Here is a 20,878-nt window from a genome sequence, read left to right as displayed (position 1 = left end):
AAAACTTTCACAAGTAGATATTGTATCGCCGTTCATTTGTTTTCTTCTTTCGTTTTCAAAATATTTTAGTTGTGTGCTATGCATATTGTCTTTGAACGATAATCGCTCATCATAAAGTATCCCATCAATATTCTTTCCCCTTAAGTCTTCCAATCTGCACATAAATGGATCGCCTAATCTCACCTTTCTCAGTTTACAAGTCTCTTGTATAAAATTAGGTAGGTAACACTCTGAAAAGACGTGAAATTTACGGGTTTCAAATATATTAGTTGTTAGGTAACCAATTAAATTTATTCCAGAATTCAAATCCTTTATTTTTGTTTGCTTTCTTGGATTGATATATGATAAAAAAAATAATAAGTCTCGTTAAATTCTTTCCCACAACTTATATAAATTTGCGTACGCAACTGCACAGTTTGTTTAGTATATATACATACCAAAGATGCTGCGCATCTGTAAATTATTTTAAAATGTTATAAAGTTAAATAAACACTTAAGTGATGTTGTTAAGTCAGGATATGCCAAAAAACTCACACACTTCAAAGATTCCCTTATCCACAAATAGCATTATTTATTGCATAGTCTCCCGCAGTGATAATCGGCGTTGGATAATTTTCCACTCAAGGGCAATAAATCAGTTTCCAAAGACGTCTAGAATACATGTATTTTAGAAGTTAGTTAAGATACTAGACGCGTTTGTACAAAAATGCAATACATGTAAACGAGTACTATCCTAATAAAAGTAGCAATGAACGACCAGCTGAAAAACAAAAATAAAGTAAAATAATGCCTATAAATATGATAAAATTAAAATCGTATTAAGGTGAAGAACTAAATATTAAATGTAAATATGGAAAGACTGTAAGTAAATGGTTTTTTTTGCTCACATAACAATTTTCATAATCATTAGTTACTTTACAAAAACAGTAGCATACTAAATGACTACAATAAGTGATTCACCGATACCAAACAAATGAACGAAGAAAATTAGCGCGATCATTTCTTACAATGTCTTCCAAGTAGAAAGAAGAAATCAATTATTAAAAATAATTACACAGGAAAGCTTTGTGATTAATTTAATAAGACATTAATTGAGTATTCTTTTTATCAGATGAAATAAACAAGCTATTAAAAAATAATTACACATGAAAGCGTTATGATTCATTTAATAATAGATTAATTGAGTATATCTTTTCGGAGGGAATAAACAATACTTTGTGCGAAGTTCTTATTGATGTAAAATCCTCTTCACAATATAATAATTAGAATGATGATAGAACGTGTTTCACTTAAATGTTTAGTGAGTGGAACGTGTCTCACCATCATCATTCCGACGACAATTAATAATTAATGTTAATTATTTTCCTACCTGAATTTTGACAAAATTCATCTAAATGTTTATATTTGCTTCTACAAATATCTATGGCTATTGGAGCATTAAATTGAATTGCAGGACAATGATAGGTACTGTAGTAGTTAATTTCTTGAATCTGATGTACATAATAGTCTCAATATTCTCAATTTGTTTCAACAAAATAGTATAATTGCTTTTCGTGGCTCGCATTTTTGTCGTGTACAGGGCATATAAAATCTATAATTTAGTTATGATTATGTGTGAGTTTTATAGCACATATGAAAATAAATAACTATTATTTGGACATAATATTTTCATTAGTCTCTGTCTAATAGATAATCATGTTGGTCAAGAGAGAAAATAATAATCTTATGGTTTTAGAACATATCAACACATCAATAACTTAGACCGCTTCGGTGTATACTAAACATTATTAAGTGTAAAAAATAGCAGTAAATTTATGAAGAGTTTAGAAATTCTACAAATGACGACGGTGTTGGTCAACATATGTTGGCTATATTACTTCCAATAAAGTTTAGCAAAAAGGGAAACTATTTTAAATGTTGAAACGGAACATTTCCTAATATCCTTTTTAAAATATAGTTAAAAGTTGTTGAAAAATTAGAGTAATCAGTCAGAAAACAAGTTACTATGCATTACCATGAAATTAGAATTGACAGTGTGCAGGGTACTGATTATAATATTTCCCAATTAATAGTCAATTCTAAAGCATACATTTGCACATGGTCCGTTTAATTTACACGTGTAGATTTACTAATGTATGCATGCAGACGTAGGGCAATAAAGGCGAATATTTACAACAGATTTGACATTTAAATGTTTTCAGATGTTTTTAAAATGTAAAGCTTAGATTTAAGGCGTCTGTTTTATTTCTTTTTCCATCGCTATTGATTTTTATTCATATTTTACGAATAGATCATGTTCTGTGATAATGTGTCCTTCCTTCTGTTATGCGTACGTCGTGTAAGTCACACATCTCGTTTCTGCTAATTGCATTTTTTGCCGACCTTGTGAAAGAAATTGAGCCTGATACGTCTTTAATAAAAGGACTAGACCAAATTCAATTACATTTTTTCGTGTTGATCAAAATTAGATAGAGTTATGGTACTTTGTTAGTTTACAAAATTGCCAAATTAACAAACACTTTTGTTTCTGCAACTAAACTTTAAAAAAAAGATATATAATGATATAAATCACATTTTGCACGGAACGTTATTTGACCCCATACATGTTCGATATTTAACTATTTCTGTCGCCTAAATGTGACTGAGTTATAATCCATGTTTAACTTTGAAGCATGTCCTTGCGTCCTGAGTCGAGTTTTGCTTCACTTATTCTTTAGTGCGGGGGGGGGGGGGGAGATCCTCCGTGCCCTCTCTATTCACTTTCGTCATCTTTTAAATTTTCCATGTCTGCCAAGGAAACAGACATTTGATGAAAATCATTATGAAATCAGGCTTTTATCGTTAAATTTGAAAGTTTTTTTTCTTTTCAGGCACTCTAGTTTTGGAATTAACAATATGTTTATGCAATGTACGTTTTATTATGGGAACAAGCAACAAAAGAGAATACATATATAAACATCCATTCATAAATACATACCCACTATCAATGACATGCATGAAGGCATACAACCATATATTCAACAGCTCATATATTATGATTCAAATAAAATGTAAATTGATAGCAAGGCCTGCTTTAGAAATAAGTGCAAGTCTTAAAAACGCATCTCTAATGTAACTTTTAGCTATGCAGAACCAGAGTCATTAAAGTGAATTTAGCTAATACTAACAAAATTAACTATCTCATTCCTGGGATATATTAAATGAAAATAAACATCTGAAACAACACGTATACATATTTTGTAATTTAAATCCACCCTGCAATTTCAACAGTTTGCAAATTTACACATATGTAACTTTTTTACTAACTCCACACATGGTGTAAATTTAGCTATTACTGCACTATTTTAACGAATCAGCTATCACTGCTTTAATTCATCAATCAGCTATCACTGGACTAATTGAGCCAATCAACTGTCATTCCAGCCTAGTGTATTTTGTAAGAAAATCATCATTTTTTTACTTATGACCAATGTACTGGTTTCATCAAAAGTGTATTTTTTTTAAAAGTGCTGGAAAATATAATGAATTTAATTAGTGTAGTAATAGCATAAATTGTGCAAATTTATCTTTGTGTGCAAATCGATTCATGTGATAAAATGTATTTAAATGTGTAAATAAAATTACGTAAATTTGCTCGCGTCATATATTCTCTTGTAATATATGTATAGAAACTAAACTGTTTACTTTTTATTTCTTGAGTACGAAAGAAATATGTTGAAATATCTTCTCTTACCATTTCAGAGCCATGTGGATAAATTTTCCTGGACTGTGCTTAATTCTCTATCTCTGTTGTTTTATTGGTATCGTGATGTACGCCTTCTACAGACACTGTGACCCGGTTAAATTTGGACTCGTCTCCCAGGCAGACCAGGTATCGGCATCTTCTCTGTATATTAGCTTTCGAAAACAATCTACAACAAATATCAAGTTTCCCCTACATGATGTGATGGGTGAAAAACATCACGAAACAAAAGTTTGATCTTCGTCATAATGGATATAAACCTCGGCCTTTTGACAGCATATACCTGAACTGCGTGAATTCATTAAAGAATTGAAAGACGTTCATATATTTTCCTCCACCAAAACTGATAAACCTGTAGTTTTTTGCTTCTTGAAAATTACTCTTCTCACATTTTGATATAAAGTATTTTTGAAACATCCTTCATAAGAAAGATATTTATAGGTTACTGCATTTGTATGGGAAAATACGAACGAGTTTCTTGGATGGAATACTGCACGACCTTGGGAGTGCAGTATCTCCATCCGACAAAACGAGTTCATATTTTCCCATGCAAATGCAGTCAATTTTTTATTATATGCTCATTTTTTATTCTACCTAAAGCTTAATTATATAAACAAAATACACTACAAGAAACAACGTAAATGAATGTATGCCGTATTCCAAACTAAATACACAAGCGCATATTCATCATTACACAACAACAACATTATAACTGCGCACATAACTCCGCCCAGGTAAATTTGAACTTAGTCGCGCTCGACATAACTTTCGAAAAAAATGGCGTGTCTAGTTAAAATTGAAATTTGGAGTCATATTGTGAATGAATGTGCATTGCAACAACTTTTCCATTTGATCTGGAATGAATAGATTTTGGTATGTTTTTCAATTCTACAAAATTTCGTGATTATGGACTGGATTTGTATGTGACAATTCCACATGAAATACATGGGATTGAAGAAGCTAGGGATAAGCGTGTTGGCATCTGCAAATGTGTTTTTGTTTCTTTCATTGAATGTTTGAAAACAAAACCTGCTAAAAATATGAAGTCTTTCAATTGCAATTATCAAAAATATGCTATGGAATATAATGCTTATTTCATTTTGAGTGCAGTAAGGAGGATTGTACTTGTCATCGAAATTACAGTACAATTTCGAAATGTGTAACCAAGATTGAGAACCTATGACATGGCTCGTGTAATTCGGATTTGCAGAACTAAGAAAGTACATTTTGAGGAAATTCAGGATGTAAAACTGTAAGTATATTTTTTTGCCATTCTTATCACCAGCTGAAGAAGACAATATATGACTTGTTACTTGTATGTTATTTGTAAGGACCTTTTTCTTGCGTCTGTTGTATACTGTAGCTAGCCTAAATCTGAAACATTGTATCAACGCGGAATGTGCCAAAGCAGCTGGTATTTGGCAGTCCACGAAGCATCTATTTTAGTTCATTCAGAAACAAATTTAAACAACCACAACGTAAAGCGCCTCTTGCGCGATTGTACATGATTTATTTACAAATCAAAAGTCCTGGCGTCTGCGTCCATTGTTTGTTTACAATAGAAAGTAGTTCCTTTATGCACGTGAATGCTATTCGTGTATTGGCGCGCGGGTTCAGTATCGGGTAATACTGCACGATTATGACAATGTAAAGTTGACGGGGGAAACAAATGAGCATATAATAACTTCACTTTCTGCATTGCTCGTGTATGGCTCTAAGACCCCGATCGGCCATCTCATAAATCGCTACAAGATCTGGGTCTGTGCTGTTCTTTGCAGTTTTAATTCTAACATTTTAGACCCTACCGACCAGTTGATTACGTGACGGTGTATCTGGGTTGACAGGTAGGTGAGAATTGCATACAGGAACAATTTAGTAAACTTTGGCTACTGACACAGATATTATATTTACATTTTAACACAAGAAATGATGTGAGAGAAATTTCTAGAGACATTGATTTCTTGAGACCTATATTTGTTATCAGGATGATATTGAAGCTCAGAGTAAATTAAAATGGATGATTACTGTGTCTTTAGACTAAGAGTGAAATTATCCATGAAAACGTCTATAAACATTTTTAGAACAATTATTTTCTTGGAAATTTAAACCGACTTTTTTATATCAGTTTTAAGAGTGAGAATTTTAGAAGTCGAAAAGGTTACCTACATTTATGCTCTTAGTGAACAACACAGCAAAATTATTGTTAATAAATATGTTCCAGGCTTTAGATCACATGTATACAAACTAATTCCCAGTATTAAAAGGGAATCTGTTTCATGAATCTTACTTTGAAGCCTTGTTCATATATGGGTATGTCTTTCCATCTGCATAAAATATACTATTTTGTTTGTAAAATGAATTTGGACAAAAGTGGATACACGCTTCATAAATCTAGTCCGACGGCTGCAAGACCATTACTACACTAACAAACCATCTTACGTGAAACATGCCAGGTTTTGATAAAGTAAATTAATCAAACAAACAATACTTACCATGGGAATAGTTTTAAAAACGTTTTATATCTTGCATCAACGAAGTAAATAGTGAAATAACTTTTTAATTCAAAAAGAGTATGTCATCTGACACTCAAACCTCTAGTCAATCCTGTTTTTGTTTCTTTTGTGTTTTGCTTTTATTTTTCATTAGATTCTGGTTCACAATCGTTAATATTACCATTAATTAATAATTATTAATATTTGAACTGATAATTATTCTATTTTAATGAATATTGCAAGTACGCTTCTTAAGGGATAGCTACTCCTCAAACTTAAGAGATTTTCAGTTTTCTTTCATAAAGTCATATTAAAAAACATTAAGCATCAAAAGGTAGATGTCTCACTTAATTGTAAATTCCAAAAATGATCACAAATAAGTTTTTCTCTTAATAAATATAGCATACGCAGAGCCTCACATTTCACTATAACGATAGAGAATATTACATTTCTGGGCAAACTCAGTAACATAGGCGCATGTAAATAAATACCAGGATCATCAGTAGGCAGGTATTTGGACACTGGTTGCAATATCTGTGAAGAGTACTTTTATTAGATTAAATGAATTTTTAGGTTCCTGATGTGCATCTACTATCGGCTTTTAAAAATTGTACTGTATCTAAATACACGAATTTGATTTTTGCACAATTTCAGTTGCTACCTCTGTTTGTGATGGACGTAATGGGGAATGTCCCTGGTGTTCCTGGATTGTTTGTTGCAGCATTATTCAGCGGAGCTCTGAGGTATGGAAATGTCATCAAGTATGTGAAATACAAAAATAAAAACAACTGGAAAACCGATTGAAGTTTCGGGTAAAACCTAAAAATTATAGACTTAAGGGACAAAAACAGCTGTCCAACTTGTAGCATAATATATTTTTGGAGTCCTTTAAATTTTAATTTCTTTAGACAGGATCTTTGTTTTATCATGTTAATTTGTAAACGATTTTATTTCTTGTATATCAAATTTTAAATACTATTGAATCAAAAATGTTATTGATATTTACGTACAACCTTAAATCTCTTTGAAGTAGTAATTGCAAACGTTTTTAAAGAAATCCTCAAGAAAACACTAACCTTAATCGGCTGAAAATTATAAAAAGTGGGACTCCGAATTTATACAAAATCCGCACATGTTATCAGACTAACGTTGAGGTCACGTATTTATTTTATATTCTTCTTGCTTACTTTCTTTTCTGTATAAACATTCGTATTCTGCTCACCGAGATGCAATGAGATGTTTCTCTTGTACAATTGCTTTCGAAGTGACCTCTCATGCGAAAGGTGTCCCTGATATCATCTTTTGTTTTTACTGATCGAATGATGTGTTTAACATTAAATTTCTCTAATTATAGAATGAAAGACCACCTATTTGAATGGTGAATATCAAAGTTATTCCTAGTCATATCTTTTGTAGCACGATCTCATCTGGTCTTACAGCCATTGCAGCATGTGTGTTACAGGATGTAATTAGGGCATACTTCTTCAAGGACATGAGAGAGGAGAGGGCAACGTTCGTGTCAAAGATCATAGGTAAGTGTGTTGCAATCATATTGTTTATTTTGATTTTATTTAACCACTTCCATGGAAAGATTGAAACGCCAATGTGCGGGTAATTATTTACAGCAGATCAGAACTAACATCAGTAATAATAATAATAATAATAATGCGTCGTTTCTGTGATGTACGGCTGAGAAAGGTTGTGTGCGAATTTTACAAGCAAATCAATCCTTTTCGAGGCAAAGAATTCTCATATAAGACTTAGTCTTGTGTGGTTTGATGCACTGGCAAGATTTCTCTCCTGGTGGTGCCAAAACAGGAACTCAAGCGGTCAGTGATTAGATGTGTGAGTGTTCTATGATGGCGAGCGCCTCAGATCACTCGACTACAATGGACCACTATTCATTTAAGACTTTGTTATTGTCTACAATGCTGTTGTTTAATGTACAATATATATACATATATATACATATATATATATATATATATATATATTTTCATAACTCGATTTTTAGACATTAGGATTTGGATCTCATAATCTAAGAAATCACACTCTGTGTAGTTGAGTTCGATAATACATAGCCAGAAAGAAACTGCACCCAGTACAGTTGAATTTACAAGCGAATAATGTAATCATTCTTGCACAAAATCGTAGAGACGATTTAATAAAAATGCTGCGTTCAGAATTGTAAAGGGTGATACTAAAATCCAGTTACTTTATCCTGGTCTATACTGTCGTTTTCTTTTGGACAATTCAAACTGAGCCCTTTCAGTATTATGTCAAATTTTTATCCAAGCTCGAAGAAAATTACCAGTATTATGATATTTTCCAATGCAATCAATGTGCTTAATATCTTTAAAATGTTTTATAAAAGCTCATGCCCACTAAGATCCACATCTAAAATTTTCCGGTATTCCTATGTCCTTTGCTCACCTGTCTCAGACATGTGACTCTTCATTCACATTAAGAAGTTGACTCACCAACATTTTACCCTCTACGATCTTTTTGAAAAAAAATGTCCGTCTCAGCAAAGCAATTCGATCCAGCTTTCAAAACATTTATTTAAATCCCTTTAATACGTTAGTCAACACTACTTTTAATTAATTCCAATACTCGCCTATATCTTTTTCCAAATGTTTTAGCAAAAATCCGGCCCACGCCTATTTGTATTTGCTTAAGGAAAGCTAGCTCTTCTGACCAAAACCATCCACCGTTTTTTTTTTTTTTTTTTTTTTTCGAAAATGCTAGTTCACTGGTGTATTTTCTGGAAATAGCTGGGTTGATTCATTACCATTTTTGATTGTTTTTTTTTAAAAATATAAAATAACTAGCTTAGTTCCCAGCAGATGCTTACTACCATTTAAATGTCTTTGAGAAAGCTCCCCAACACATGATCCAACAGGCCAGCGCCATATTTTTCTTCTTCAAACGTCTTGAATATTATTACTACTAATAAGTTCTAAACATCATATCCTTTTATTCAACTCCCTGAGTTCATATTTACGTTAGGAAGAAGCCCAGCTAGCTCTTGAATCCAATTATCGCAGAAAGACGAAACATGCTACATATAGATGAATGAAGAATATATCAAACCGTACACAGCAGTAATGGCACGACTTCGTCCCTGCCACTGTCCCGGCACCCACCCCACCCCCACAAAAGCACAGTACCATTCATATGTCCGGGATGTTTTATTCTGCTGTTAACTTAGTGCCCAAAGAGGACAACCTTCTTTTCTGCCGGTTTCCAAGAGCCCTGACCGGTCATTTACAAGTTTCGAACATGAAGCAGCCATCCTTCCGCTTTCTTTCACGGCCTCTGTAAGATAAGCAAATCTCTGACCACCTTGCCGATAAACGGGATCCAGGCGATTTCAATGCTTTGCTTTCTTATCGGATATCTAAACACTAGCTTCGTTCTACTCCACGCTGGTACCGCACACACTCATAGATGATCATCACTGAGCTACCGTTCTTGTACAAATACGTTATGGCGTGCAATAAAATAAACCATATTTTGACAAGGTGGACAAAAATTCTTGCACGCGACCTACATTAAACATGATCGATACTTCCTCGATTCTAGATTTGGTTTCGCTAACAATTTTTCAACTCCCCAAAACAGCAAGAAGCCATCGTGCATGAGAATCCACGGCCGTCTTCAACAGGGCCACTTGTCACACGATGGCTAAGGCCCTGATAGTTTCGGCTTACCTGGATCTCGTGAGAAGAGACTATTGCATGCGCTTGTCCGCCCTAAAGCGGGATCATTCATTGGCGTTGCTGTCCGCACCTTTTGGCACGACAAAACTGTTCGGAAAACAACTTAAGGAAGTACGTAAGCAGACAGTACAAGAACTGCGTCTACTTTCAGGCCGAACCAAACATTTTCTTAAAAAGGCATTTAATTTTTTTTAAACAGGCTTGAGGTTGATGATTTGTCAGCTTTCTTAAAAGAATAAATTGTTAGATGATTGTATAACGGTGAGCCGCTTTACAAACAGGAATAGTGAAGGGTCACATGTCTGAGACCATGTATGGGTTTTGAAAAAAATTAAAAAATTAAAACAGTTGATAATCACATTTTAGTGGTACAGAGCTTTTCAAAAATGTTCTAAGTATTACTCGTATCTGGAGCCACGGAAATAAACAAACACTATACAGGTAATGTTTCATGAGCTAGGACCAACATTTTACATACTACTCACTCCTGCTTACTTTAATACATAGCACTAAGAAACCAAAATGCAATAATCAGTTTTTCATCATGTCCGAGAATAAAAAAGGGTTATGTATGAAGGAAAATTTTACATAAAGGAGTTCATGAGGTTATTTTCGATTACGTTTCCGTTTGCTCACCGATGCATGGCGAAACAGTTGCCACAGCTGATGTAGTTCCTGAGTTATAAGTTTCACCCGATGGCGAACCGCAATGAATCTGATCTGCTGGTGCATCATGTAATGGCAGATCAGGGTCTAAAATTTCCTTCGACGAAAACATTTCAGTATTTAGGACCTCCAAGGACAGGTTGTCTTTAGAAGAAAGAAGATAGCATACTTTAGATTTGGAAGAGATTTTGTGCAACTTGCTGATGCAAATAATTAAGATGACTTTCATTATTTTAATGTTCTTCTGCTAGTACACATAAAACTTTATATACGAAAATTGTAATTCGAACTCCTCGATGTTCTGAGGGTATGTGATTTGTTTCAAAGTACAAGTGAATCATTGTTAACAACCATTAACAGATTTATACAAATAATATTTAACGATTTAGTCGTCTGCAATCTGAAGGTTGGTGTCATTTTCTTGCAAATCTTTGCTTATATTATGCTATAAGCTAGCTCAACCGATGTATCAACTCTACGTGAATTTGAATGTACTTGTATTTAAAATAAGCTCCATACTATATTCACCTATGTGTAATGAGTTTATGTCACATTAATTGATACTGTTCTAATCTACTGGTGTTGATCTTGAACAAACCTGTCCGCATTTGGGCGTACATTATAGAAGGATAGATACAGAGTCAAATTCCATTATATTCACGTGACCACTAGCTATTTAACAATGTAAATTCCTGTTATATCTTGTTTTAAAAACAAGCAGATTTCCTATGACTATTTAGAGCTATTTAGACCTGTTTCACTCGAAAACACCAACCTTTCTTGACAATGCTTCGCTGGTAAAATATATACGTTGTCATTGTTTATGAATTAAAAAAAAATATACTAAGACTGCCATTGTATTTTTCATTTACAGCTGCGATATTTGGTGTAATATGCATTGGTCTAACATACGTTGCATCACTTCTTGGGAGCGTGCTTCAGGTTTGTTTGTTCTTTGTGTTATTTCAAGTTTCTTCTTCACCAATATCCTCATATAGATTTATTAATTCTGTGGTGTTATTGCATCTCCTGCACATGTTGTGTGCGTATGAAAATGTGAATAAAAGTATAGCATGGAAACAACACCCCTTTTTATGTCGAGAAATCCCTCACTCCTCTCTCTCTCTCTCTCTCTCCACGGTTAGTAATACTATTTTGCCCAATCCATGTACTGAAATCAGCTTTCCAAATTGCTTTTAATATTTATTTATATTTGTTTGATTTACCCATGTGTAATTTATTTGATTAACAGAAGATTTGATTGCCTTGATTATTCAATTGCTTCATTCCGTCTTTTGTATCATTCCGTCTCCCGAATATATATTTCTCAACAGGATTCAGCTGACTTTTGTCTTCTTGAAATACGGGAAACAAAAATTCATAAAATATCTCTTTGAGTTTTGGAGGAAGAAATCCTATGCAGTTAGAAGATGGTCTCCAGTTTTATTCTTTAATACCGACACTTACTTATTATGAACGTTGAAATAAAATATGTTGTATATATACTATTGTCGCAGAGAATCTATTAAGCTTCAGCCAAAAACTTTAAAACAAGCAGATCACGGAATCTTTTAAATCTACTGTTCCTATTTTCAAGTAAATGATTATTGTTCCGTTTATGGTGACTCTCACTTATTTGGTTTCTTTCCGCAAAATATTTCAAGAGAAACCGTATGTCGTACCTAGACATACCATGCCATACCATATCATACCCACTTCCCACACTTTATTTTGTAAGAAGGTCTGTGATGGCTTGTAGGTATATGTTATTCATCATACCATAACTTAAATCTTGCTCCTTGTGCATTGGTTTATAAGGGTGTGTATTTCTCTGGAAGTATTTATCCCTGTCAAAATTTTGCATTCACAACACTGTAGCTCATCCACATCAAATTCCACTTTCTCCTCAGAGTACATAGATCCTTGTCTCTAATGTATTTCCCATAGACTCACACACCAGTTCCTATTACTACTTACATTCACGAACATTTGAATGATTAAATTAGTTAGCCTGCCATAACAATTTATGTTATGCTATAGTTCATAGTCGCCGCGGTAGGCTGAGAGATCAATTGGCTAAAGGTAGTTTCCTCGTACTCGGCCTTAAAGTATTGACCAAACAGAATGACCCGGTGGTTTAACCTATCAGATATCTCCACACTAATTGAACCAATTAGCTGTACTGCATCCTATTGTAGTCCCTAATGAAATCATTAAAATTGTGTTTTTGAGTTTTCTGGAGATCTGCTTGCCAGTGACGTTTTTTTTTTTTTTTTTTTTTTTGTTTTTTTTTTTATTCCATGAAAAGCACCACTAAGTCTTCAACAGAAAATAAAATGTTTATTGACTTCTATTTCTTGTATTTTGAGTAGGATGCAAAATCAAACAAGCGTGATTCTGTTGGTTCCTGCAAAGTCACTTACAACAAAATTTGGAATAGTTTCATTAAAATGTAACCATTTCCATCAAACGAAAATAATCTTTGACACATATTTTACAGTTTGAATCCTAGCTAATGACTATCATAACTAATGCAATCGTTCTGTATTTGAACTTAAAACTAATGCACTTGATTTCATATATATATATATATATATATATATATATATATATATATATATATATATATATATATATATATATATATATATATATATATATATATATATATATAATGATAACCCAAGTAACATATTTCTTACAAAGTATTCCACTTGAGGTGCATGTATCTTGTGAGTCTGGTATGGAGCAATAATCTCGTCACTCAGCATGCAGGACAATCGGAACACCAAGTGGTTTTTCCACAAAATTCAATCTTGCAAACTTCGATATAGTGAAACGGCGTAAAACGGAGGAAATCGCCAGAAAACGGCTGAACTCGCTTTCATGCTAAGTATGTTAGGTAAAATAGAACCATATCAAAAGTATATGATGCCTTGGTTACAATGTTTGCACAAGTTCAGTAAAATAAAGTTCTCTAATGAGCTTTAGGCTTAAAAAGAACCGTGTGAATATTTAGGACAAGAATACGTCATCTCATCCGATTTGCCCATAGTAAATGCTACGATGTTGTGTGATGTGCACGTGGCGTCATTTGGCAATAAAAGTACATGAATATGCAGTGGGGGCAAGTGAAGTATTTCCGACGTGCTTTTCTTAATAGAGTGGTTCCTACTGAATGCAGTACGAAAACATACAATCTCAGGTGGAATGAATAAATTAATGAAAGCCAGACTAACAGGTTATGTTTCAGAGCTGTATTTTCTTCATAACTTTTAGGCTGCCTTGTCCTTGTTCGGTATGATCGGTGGCCCTCTCCTAGGAACTTTCATACTAGGGATGTTCTTCCCCTGGGCGAATACGTACGTAAGTAATTCGTTTTATATTTCTTAAATTTTCATTATTTTATATGTATTAGTCACTGAAATTCATAGACTTTTATTGCGGGGTGGGAACGCTGATGCATTCATACACCTAATATCTACAATATTTCAAACTGAATGTGTGAATGTTGTTTGAAAATAATTCATTCGAGCTAGGGTAAACAAATTTCAAAGTGAATATGCAATAATCCCCTGGTGTCTCTCCATTTAAATTAAGCAAGTTCTTAATGGATTGTCTTTCCATCTTTAAATTCTGTAATAATGATTTTCCAAGCACATAGTTGTACAAGCATTTTTTTTTCATATTGGAAGTAAACTTTTCAAAGTTCTAAAAAGTCCCCTACATTCAGAGCAATGAAAGAAAAATGTACAATTTGTCTGACAACAGGGTGCCTACGCTGGTTTGTTCTCTAGCCTTGCCTTCATGTTCTGGATTGGCATCGGAACTCAGATTGTCAAACCACCTATACCCAAGTCCCTTGTGGATGTGTCTCAATGTAACTGGAACCTGACAACTACGGCTGCTTCTTTAACATCACTAGTCAATATGAACAGCACAACGGTTGCTTCTGTGACATCTTTGGTCGATCTATCCAGCGCTTCGACTGCATCGTCAATCATTTCCACTACATTGAGTATTGGTCAGAACGTAACAGAGGCCATAACTACTGCAGCATCTGATGTTGATCAGTAGGTATTATCAATTCCGAAGTCAAGTAACGCTTTTTCAGTGTTAGAAGTTTAATGGTATCTTACTTTCGTTGTACAAAACACAAGTTCCAACAAATGTAATATGCACTGCCGTTGACACAGGTAGTACATGCAGATTGACCTTGAAGTCAATGAGTTATATTTCTTTGAGAAAGAGTGCCAATTTAACTGAAATCGTCGAGGGGGGGGGGGGGATTGTATTTTTTTTTAAAATTTGTTTTCTGTTTTGTGTTCTTTTTTAGGATGTTTTCTTTATTCCTCAGAGACAGTAATAACACCATTTTTCATTATAATAATTCTATAATATTTTAGAACGAGTGATAAAATATTCCTATAGACATTTATAAAACCCATGTCAGGATATGTGATTCTGTTGATCAGAAAAAATGGAAAATATACGGTTGCCGTTTTTATATGTCTCTTGCCTGTGATATTAAGTTGTCTAGTTTTTGTATGCAAACTTGTTATGCCCTAATACATTTCCAGACATAAATCTTTACATTTATTAAATGTTGAAGAAATAACTGCATCATAGAGCAAATTAAAGTTCTTGGCTTTAACTGTTAAAACTCAGTTTGAGCATGCTTGACTTTTAAACGGATCTGTATTTGGTATTGGTTTATCGTCCGACCATATAAATTTAGCGACGCATAAATAGCTGAAGCTTTGGGTAAACGTGGGACAGTCGAACTGACAGGTGTTCAGCTTTGAAATGATCATTATTTCCCATTGATAGAAAACTGATTATGTCCCTTCAGTATAATTTGCTGATGATTATTTGTTGATACTAGAAGTTAAGAGTACAATATTAAGTAAATAATGCATTGATGAAGCTGAATGTATTTAACCTATGTAATCTGTGATTTCTAAGTGGCATTCATTAAATGTTTCACAAGTTAGCTCTGGGCAAGTGGACCGAATCTGAAGACAATTACATCCTTTGAAAATGTGTTAACTATTATTTCGGTCGGGTGATTTACTTATGTCCAGTGAAGAAGTGTTCCGAAGGAACATCGTATCTCTTCACGAGATGCATTGTACAAAAATGTGAGTGGTCTATGATTGTCGTCGTCAGTGAAGAAGAGGTTTTACGAAGAAACATCGTATCACTACACGAGATTATAATACAAAAAAGGTAATGGTCTTTATTCTGCAAATCAAGGTACAGAGGTTTGGTCTTGTGATACAAGGAAGCAAATATATTTCATAAAGGAACATTCCTGGCATACCAAGTTGGTCGAGGCGAGACTTGAACTCACGAGGATAGAATGTGGGAGTGATATGTAAAGGTGACCACCTTAGACCAATAGGCCACTTGGAGCCCTTCACTGTATAGGACAGTGCCAGTGTATACTAAATTCCAAGTACCTGGGCTTATTCTTGACTTTAAAAATTATGAGTGGTCCGGAAATGCTCTAAATTATGGATGTACGATTTAAAATTGCAAGAGAAAGAGTGTCTGCTTCAAGCTAGCTTAATCGGATTTCGAATTTAAACTGTTTCACTACCGAATGTACATACCACTTCACCAATGATTTTGTGTTTTGGTATGTTAAATTTACATTGTTTGCACAATGGTAAAAGTAATACCTCTCTCTCTCTCTCTCTCTCTCTCTTGCCAAATCCAACATATTGTCAACGGAAAAATTGCATGTTTGCTGATAGATATGAACAAAATAAATAGCACATATAAATATGTCGCCCATTATGATAAAAAAAAAGTTAATGGATGATTCATGCTGTGATTTTTAGTTGTTATTGTTGCTGCTTTTCTATACTTTTCTTTTCATGTACACGTTTAATGTCTGGCCAAATCCTACTCACTTTTTTCATTTCATTTTCTTTAGCGGGCCGCTGTACAAACTATACACACTGTCCTACATCTGGTATAGCGCAACAGCAGTTTTAACAGCAGTCGTCATAGGGTTGATTGTCAGCTTAATAACAGGTACGATTCGAAGTTTGCCCCGATTCAAATATCAGTTATGTTATTAAAAAAATACATCTACACACAAGTGATGTTTCCTCTTGTAGTTTTTCATGTTTATATGCATTTTTTATGAACATACCAAATGTTGGCCCAGATATGACTAAGGCTGGGCTCAAAACTTGTATGACCGCATTACTTAAATTACACCACGTATGTTAGGAAATAACGCCACTTACGTCAGAATACTAATTAGGATGAAAAGCGTGATATTAACAAGCTATAATTTGATCAAAATTAAAGTGCATTTGACATCATGTTATCTTCATGCATTTTGCATATTTTAGTTTTAAGTCTTTTGTACCTCTTTCCAAGTTAAATTCATTTTCAGATTGGGCAACGGGCACGTGAGGAAGCTTGCCAGTAGCTTCCGCATAGTTGGCGATTATGTCTTATTCCACCAAACACGTACTGGCCGCCATGTATAACATACCACATGCTGAAAAGTGGTTTTAAACCGCACAAACAAGAAATAATTAAAGTCAATTTCAGTTCAGACTTAGTTAAGAAATCCATAATACATTCACACCATATAGCGGCATTCAAAAAATCACACTCATATAAGGTATACCAACCTAGTAGATTCCAAGTTATATAATATAAGAAGTCATCATGGTGTAATACAAATAAGAAGAAAAGATAAAAGTAAAGAAAAGAGACAGAAAACCATAAAGTGGGAAAGAGAACGAGAACTTGGATTATCAAAACATGACAAGTTCAATGAAAGAAAAGTGACCTTAACTTTCCAATATTCGATGTGATTTCTCTACGAAACTAATAGTACTTCTGTAAAGGATTTTTTAAAATATATTTTACTTTATATATAAAATAGTTACAATCTGTTGAAATGTGAAATTAGCATATATAGTTATCTAGTTTTTAATCAGTTTCTAATTCGTTCATATGTATTTTACAAATATGCTTAAAATCTTCACAGTTTAGTTATTCTGATCTCTCGTTAAATGTGGATGTTTCAAAATATGGTAAAGGTATATACACATTTTTACCCATCACAGGTCGGACCAAGCCTAGAGACCTAGATCCCAAACTGATGGTTCCATTGTTTGACATATTCTTTCCCTTTCTGCCAGAAAAGATACGCAGGCCCTTAAGGCTTGGAGTCAGATATGATCTGGTAAGTTTTTCTGATGAGTTATTTGCATTTCAATAAATTCATATCTAATACCTACCTACCCCCCCCCATACTTACATACAATCATGCAAAAATATATGCAGAGAATTATATTCTCAAATTTAAATCAAAGATATGTTAAATGAATGGTTTTATCCTAAACTCATTGGTGTTTTCCAGCCATTAAACAATTTGCATAAGTTTTTAGTTGGATTTGATGAAATTAAAATACATTACTTTTATCAAAAGCTATACGATTCCATTCAGATAAGAGTATATATATATATATATATATATATATATATATATATATATATATATATATATATATATATATATATATATATATGCAATTTTCAGATGAAGATCTCAGACTCCGATGTCCGGCATACAGCCCTTGATTTGCAAAAGAATGACGTCGATGCATTTTTTGACGTTGAAATAGCCACAAGTGAAATATCCCCAAAAATGACTGAAAAGGTGATCTGGCACAATGCAAAAGAGGAGAAAAAGAACCATGGCATCGACAACATGACTTTTTCCGACGTAGGAAGTTGTAATGGAACCAATGATGATTCACCACCACCATACAGAGAGACCGAAGAAGGAACGCAAGATTGTACTAATTTGTGATGTAACTATTTGGGCTTATCCCTACCAATGACTCTGTGACTCATCAAAATATATGTTGAGGTAATACAGTAACAGTCTGGACAAGAACACACTGCACTGACTTGGATTATTCTAAGTTGTGATCTTGACCAGAGGGCTAAGGGTATGATTGTCAATACGTAAAACACTCTGGAATCAGATATATAAAAACTAAAATTAATTTCATTATAAAATCTTAATTGGTTTAAAAGTTATACCTTCGTATGATCTAACAGTGGTTTTTGATAACATATTTGCTTTGTAATTCCTACTGTATTTCAACACGAATGAAAATCTCTCTCAAACACAAGTGTGTATATGAATCGCGAAGCGCTAGTGGCGAAGCCTATGCTACAACTACCCATTAACTCTAGAGAAATGATTTCTAAATAAAAAATGTTGTATCTCCAGTTCAGAAGTTAATAAACGTGTACAAAAAGGAAACAAAATTGTACCAGCACTATTATTTGCATTGAAAACCAAAGAGAAATATGTTCTTTGCTATTGAAACTTTAAGATTTTAATATAATTGAAATTAATTTGGCTTAAACTAAAAAAAGATTTCTAGTTTGATAAACAAACTTGGTTAAAATTCTACATAGAATTGGTGATAAGTTTGAGACAAAAAAGTAACAAATGATTTTGACAAAGAGTTTCTCAAATTAATTATAGTGTAAGAGCTGTATTTAGTAAATAGATTATCAGGAAACGTATAACTATTACATGTGCATGCACATGTAGGTATTTATTTGTAATGGCCGAAATATCAATTATTTACAAAGAATCAATTATTTACGATAACTTAATATAAGTCTGTTTGAAAAATATGAAAATTAAATTAACCAAACCAGTTTACTTAGCCTCTGTAGTGGCTCCCTTAAGCAACTTGCAAATATACAAAATTTTACTACTATATCTTGAAAACCAAAAGTGATGATAGAATGGCGCTACCCATAACATATACTGATTCGCTAAGCATCTGCATTGAAACAACAATTCTCCAATGATGAGCTTAATGGTGTTTGAATGAGTTTTGTGGTCTTCACATTAAGCTCTGCTCATTAAAAACAGACAAAAACTAGACGAAAATCTTGAAGGGAATTTTAAAAAATCCGTGATGAAATTTCGAAATGTACACAAATTTACTATTTAACCAAATTGAAAATGACTACGAAATGAATATAATACTCAGGTCTTACAACCATAAGATTATAGCATTAAAGTGAAGAAAGTATTATATCATAAGTATGACATCATGCAGTTTTATCTCGCACCAGACAGGTACATAATAAGTTTATTTTGCCGGAATAAAATATTTGAAACTGATTAGGTGTACATAAAGAATCTTTCTAGAGATTGAAAGCACTGATAAAATGTCTTAAGATTCAGAAAGAAAAATTACGCACTGATATTGCAGCCAGTGTCCCAGATATTAAGTTTGGTGTCTAATGTTCGTCCACTTCGAAAATTGTTCCCAGCTCATTTCTAATTATTTGTACGAGCCCTAACGATGTAGTCGAAAACGTATATATATCCAGTCTCTGTCCACTCTAATGCAAATCTGTTTTCCACAGTAAGTTACACCACCAATTATTTTCATATTGGGACGCTCTGTTAGGTATATTTATTTTATGCATAAAACATGATTGTTTTGAATGTTTAACTGATCATCAGACAGAAAACAAATATACAGTTTGAGAGCATAAACGGCTTCTTTTCTGCTGATTAGTAGGTAGATAAAAAGAAGGTTGAACGTTGGCTAATATATTGTTATTACACTGCAATGTGTTATCATCTGTACTTCTAAGATAAATCCAGATACTAAGAAATTCATTGTAAAAGTTCCCGATTCTTATCTTAGTAATCACAATATGATATTGTTGTTCGTCAAAAAATACATTGTGTCTCCTGTAAACTGTTTCCTCAGTTGAAAACCTTGAGAATAAACCATATTTTTATACGGTCCATTGTCACTGGAATTGGTGTGTGTGTGTGTGTGTGTTATAATAATGTTAAAAATTACCAATTTGAGGTTGTCTTGGTTTCTCTAAAAAAAATGCACCAGGAAGAAAGCTACATGGTTTTACATCAAACTCCTTTATGTAAGTATCGATTTCCGTTTCTAACTCAATCATTCTAACACCAAATCCAAGATGTTTTACACCTAATTCAATATGTAATTCAGTTTTAAATCCTTAACGATCAATTTTCGTCAACTGATTCAATCAACTTATTTTATTTTTGTTCTCACGACGATCATAGGTCATGGCGCTCCTACACCCTTTTCATCTGTTATTAACGAAAACGGTATCTGTCTTAAAATACCTTGTATATCTAGCAACGAAACCTGAAACATTAATGGAGGTGGGAAGTAAGATGGATATGATTGATG

General features: G+C 33.4%; 1 protein-coding gene across 1 annotated transcript in view; it reads left to right on the top strand.

Moving 5' to 3' along the window:
• The window catches only part of LOC149803552 (sodium-coupled monocarboxylate transporter 1-like), a 42,819-nt gene extending 24,351 nt beyond the window's left edge, over positions 1 to 18,468 (top strand). The window contains exons 7-15 of the mRNA XM_089953943.1: positions 3,742 to 3,871; positions 6,889 to 6,977; positions 7,651 to 7,766; positions 11,497 to 11,564; positions 13,902 to 13,988; positions 14,394 to 14,695; positions 16,564 to 16,664; positions 17,720 to 17,838; positions 18,196 to 18,468. Of these exons, the coding sequence (XP_089810069.1) occupies positions 3,742 to 3,871; positions 6,889 to 6,977; positions 7,651 to 7,766; positions 11,497 to 11,564; positions 13,902 to 13,988; positions 14,394 to 14,695; positions 16,564 to 16,664; positions 17,720 to 17,838; positions 18,196 to 18,468 (1,285 nt within the window). The remainder of the gene's footprint in view (positions 1 to 3,741; positions 3,872 to 6,888; positions 6,978 to 7,650; positions 7,767 to 11,496; positions 11,565 to 13,901; positions 13,989 to 14,393; positions 14,696 to 16,563; positions 16,665 to 17,719; positions 17,839 to 18,195) is intronic.
• Positions 18,469 to 20,878: the final 2,410 nt, after the last annotated feature.

Source organism: Sinohyriopsis cumingii, chromosome 3 (genome assembly GCF_028554795.1).
Source record: "Sinohyriopsis cumingii isolate HCF-2022 chromosome 3, ASM2855479v2, whole genome shotgun sequence".
NCBI lineage: Eukaryota > Metazoa > Mollusca > Bivalvia > Unionida > Unionidae > Sinohyriopsis > Sinohyriopsis cumingii.
This window is presented reverse-complemented; position numbering and strand designations above follow the sequence as displayed.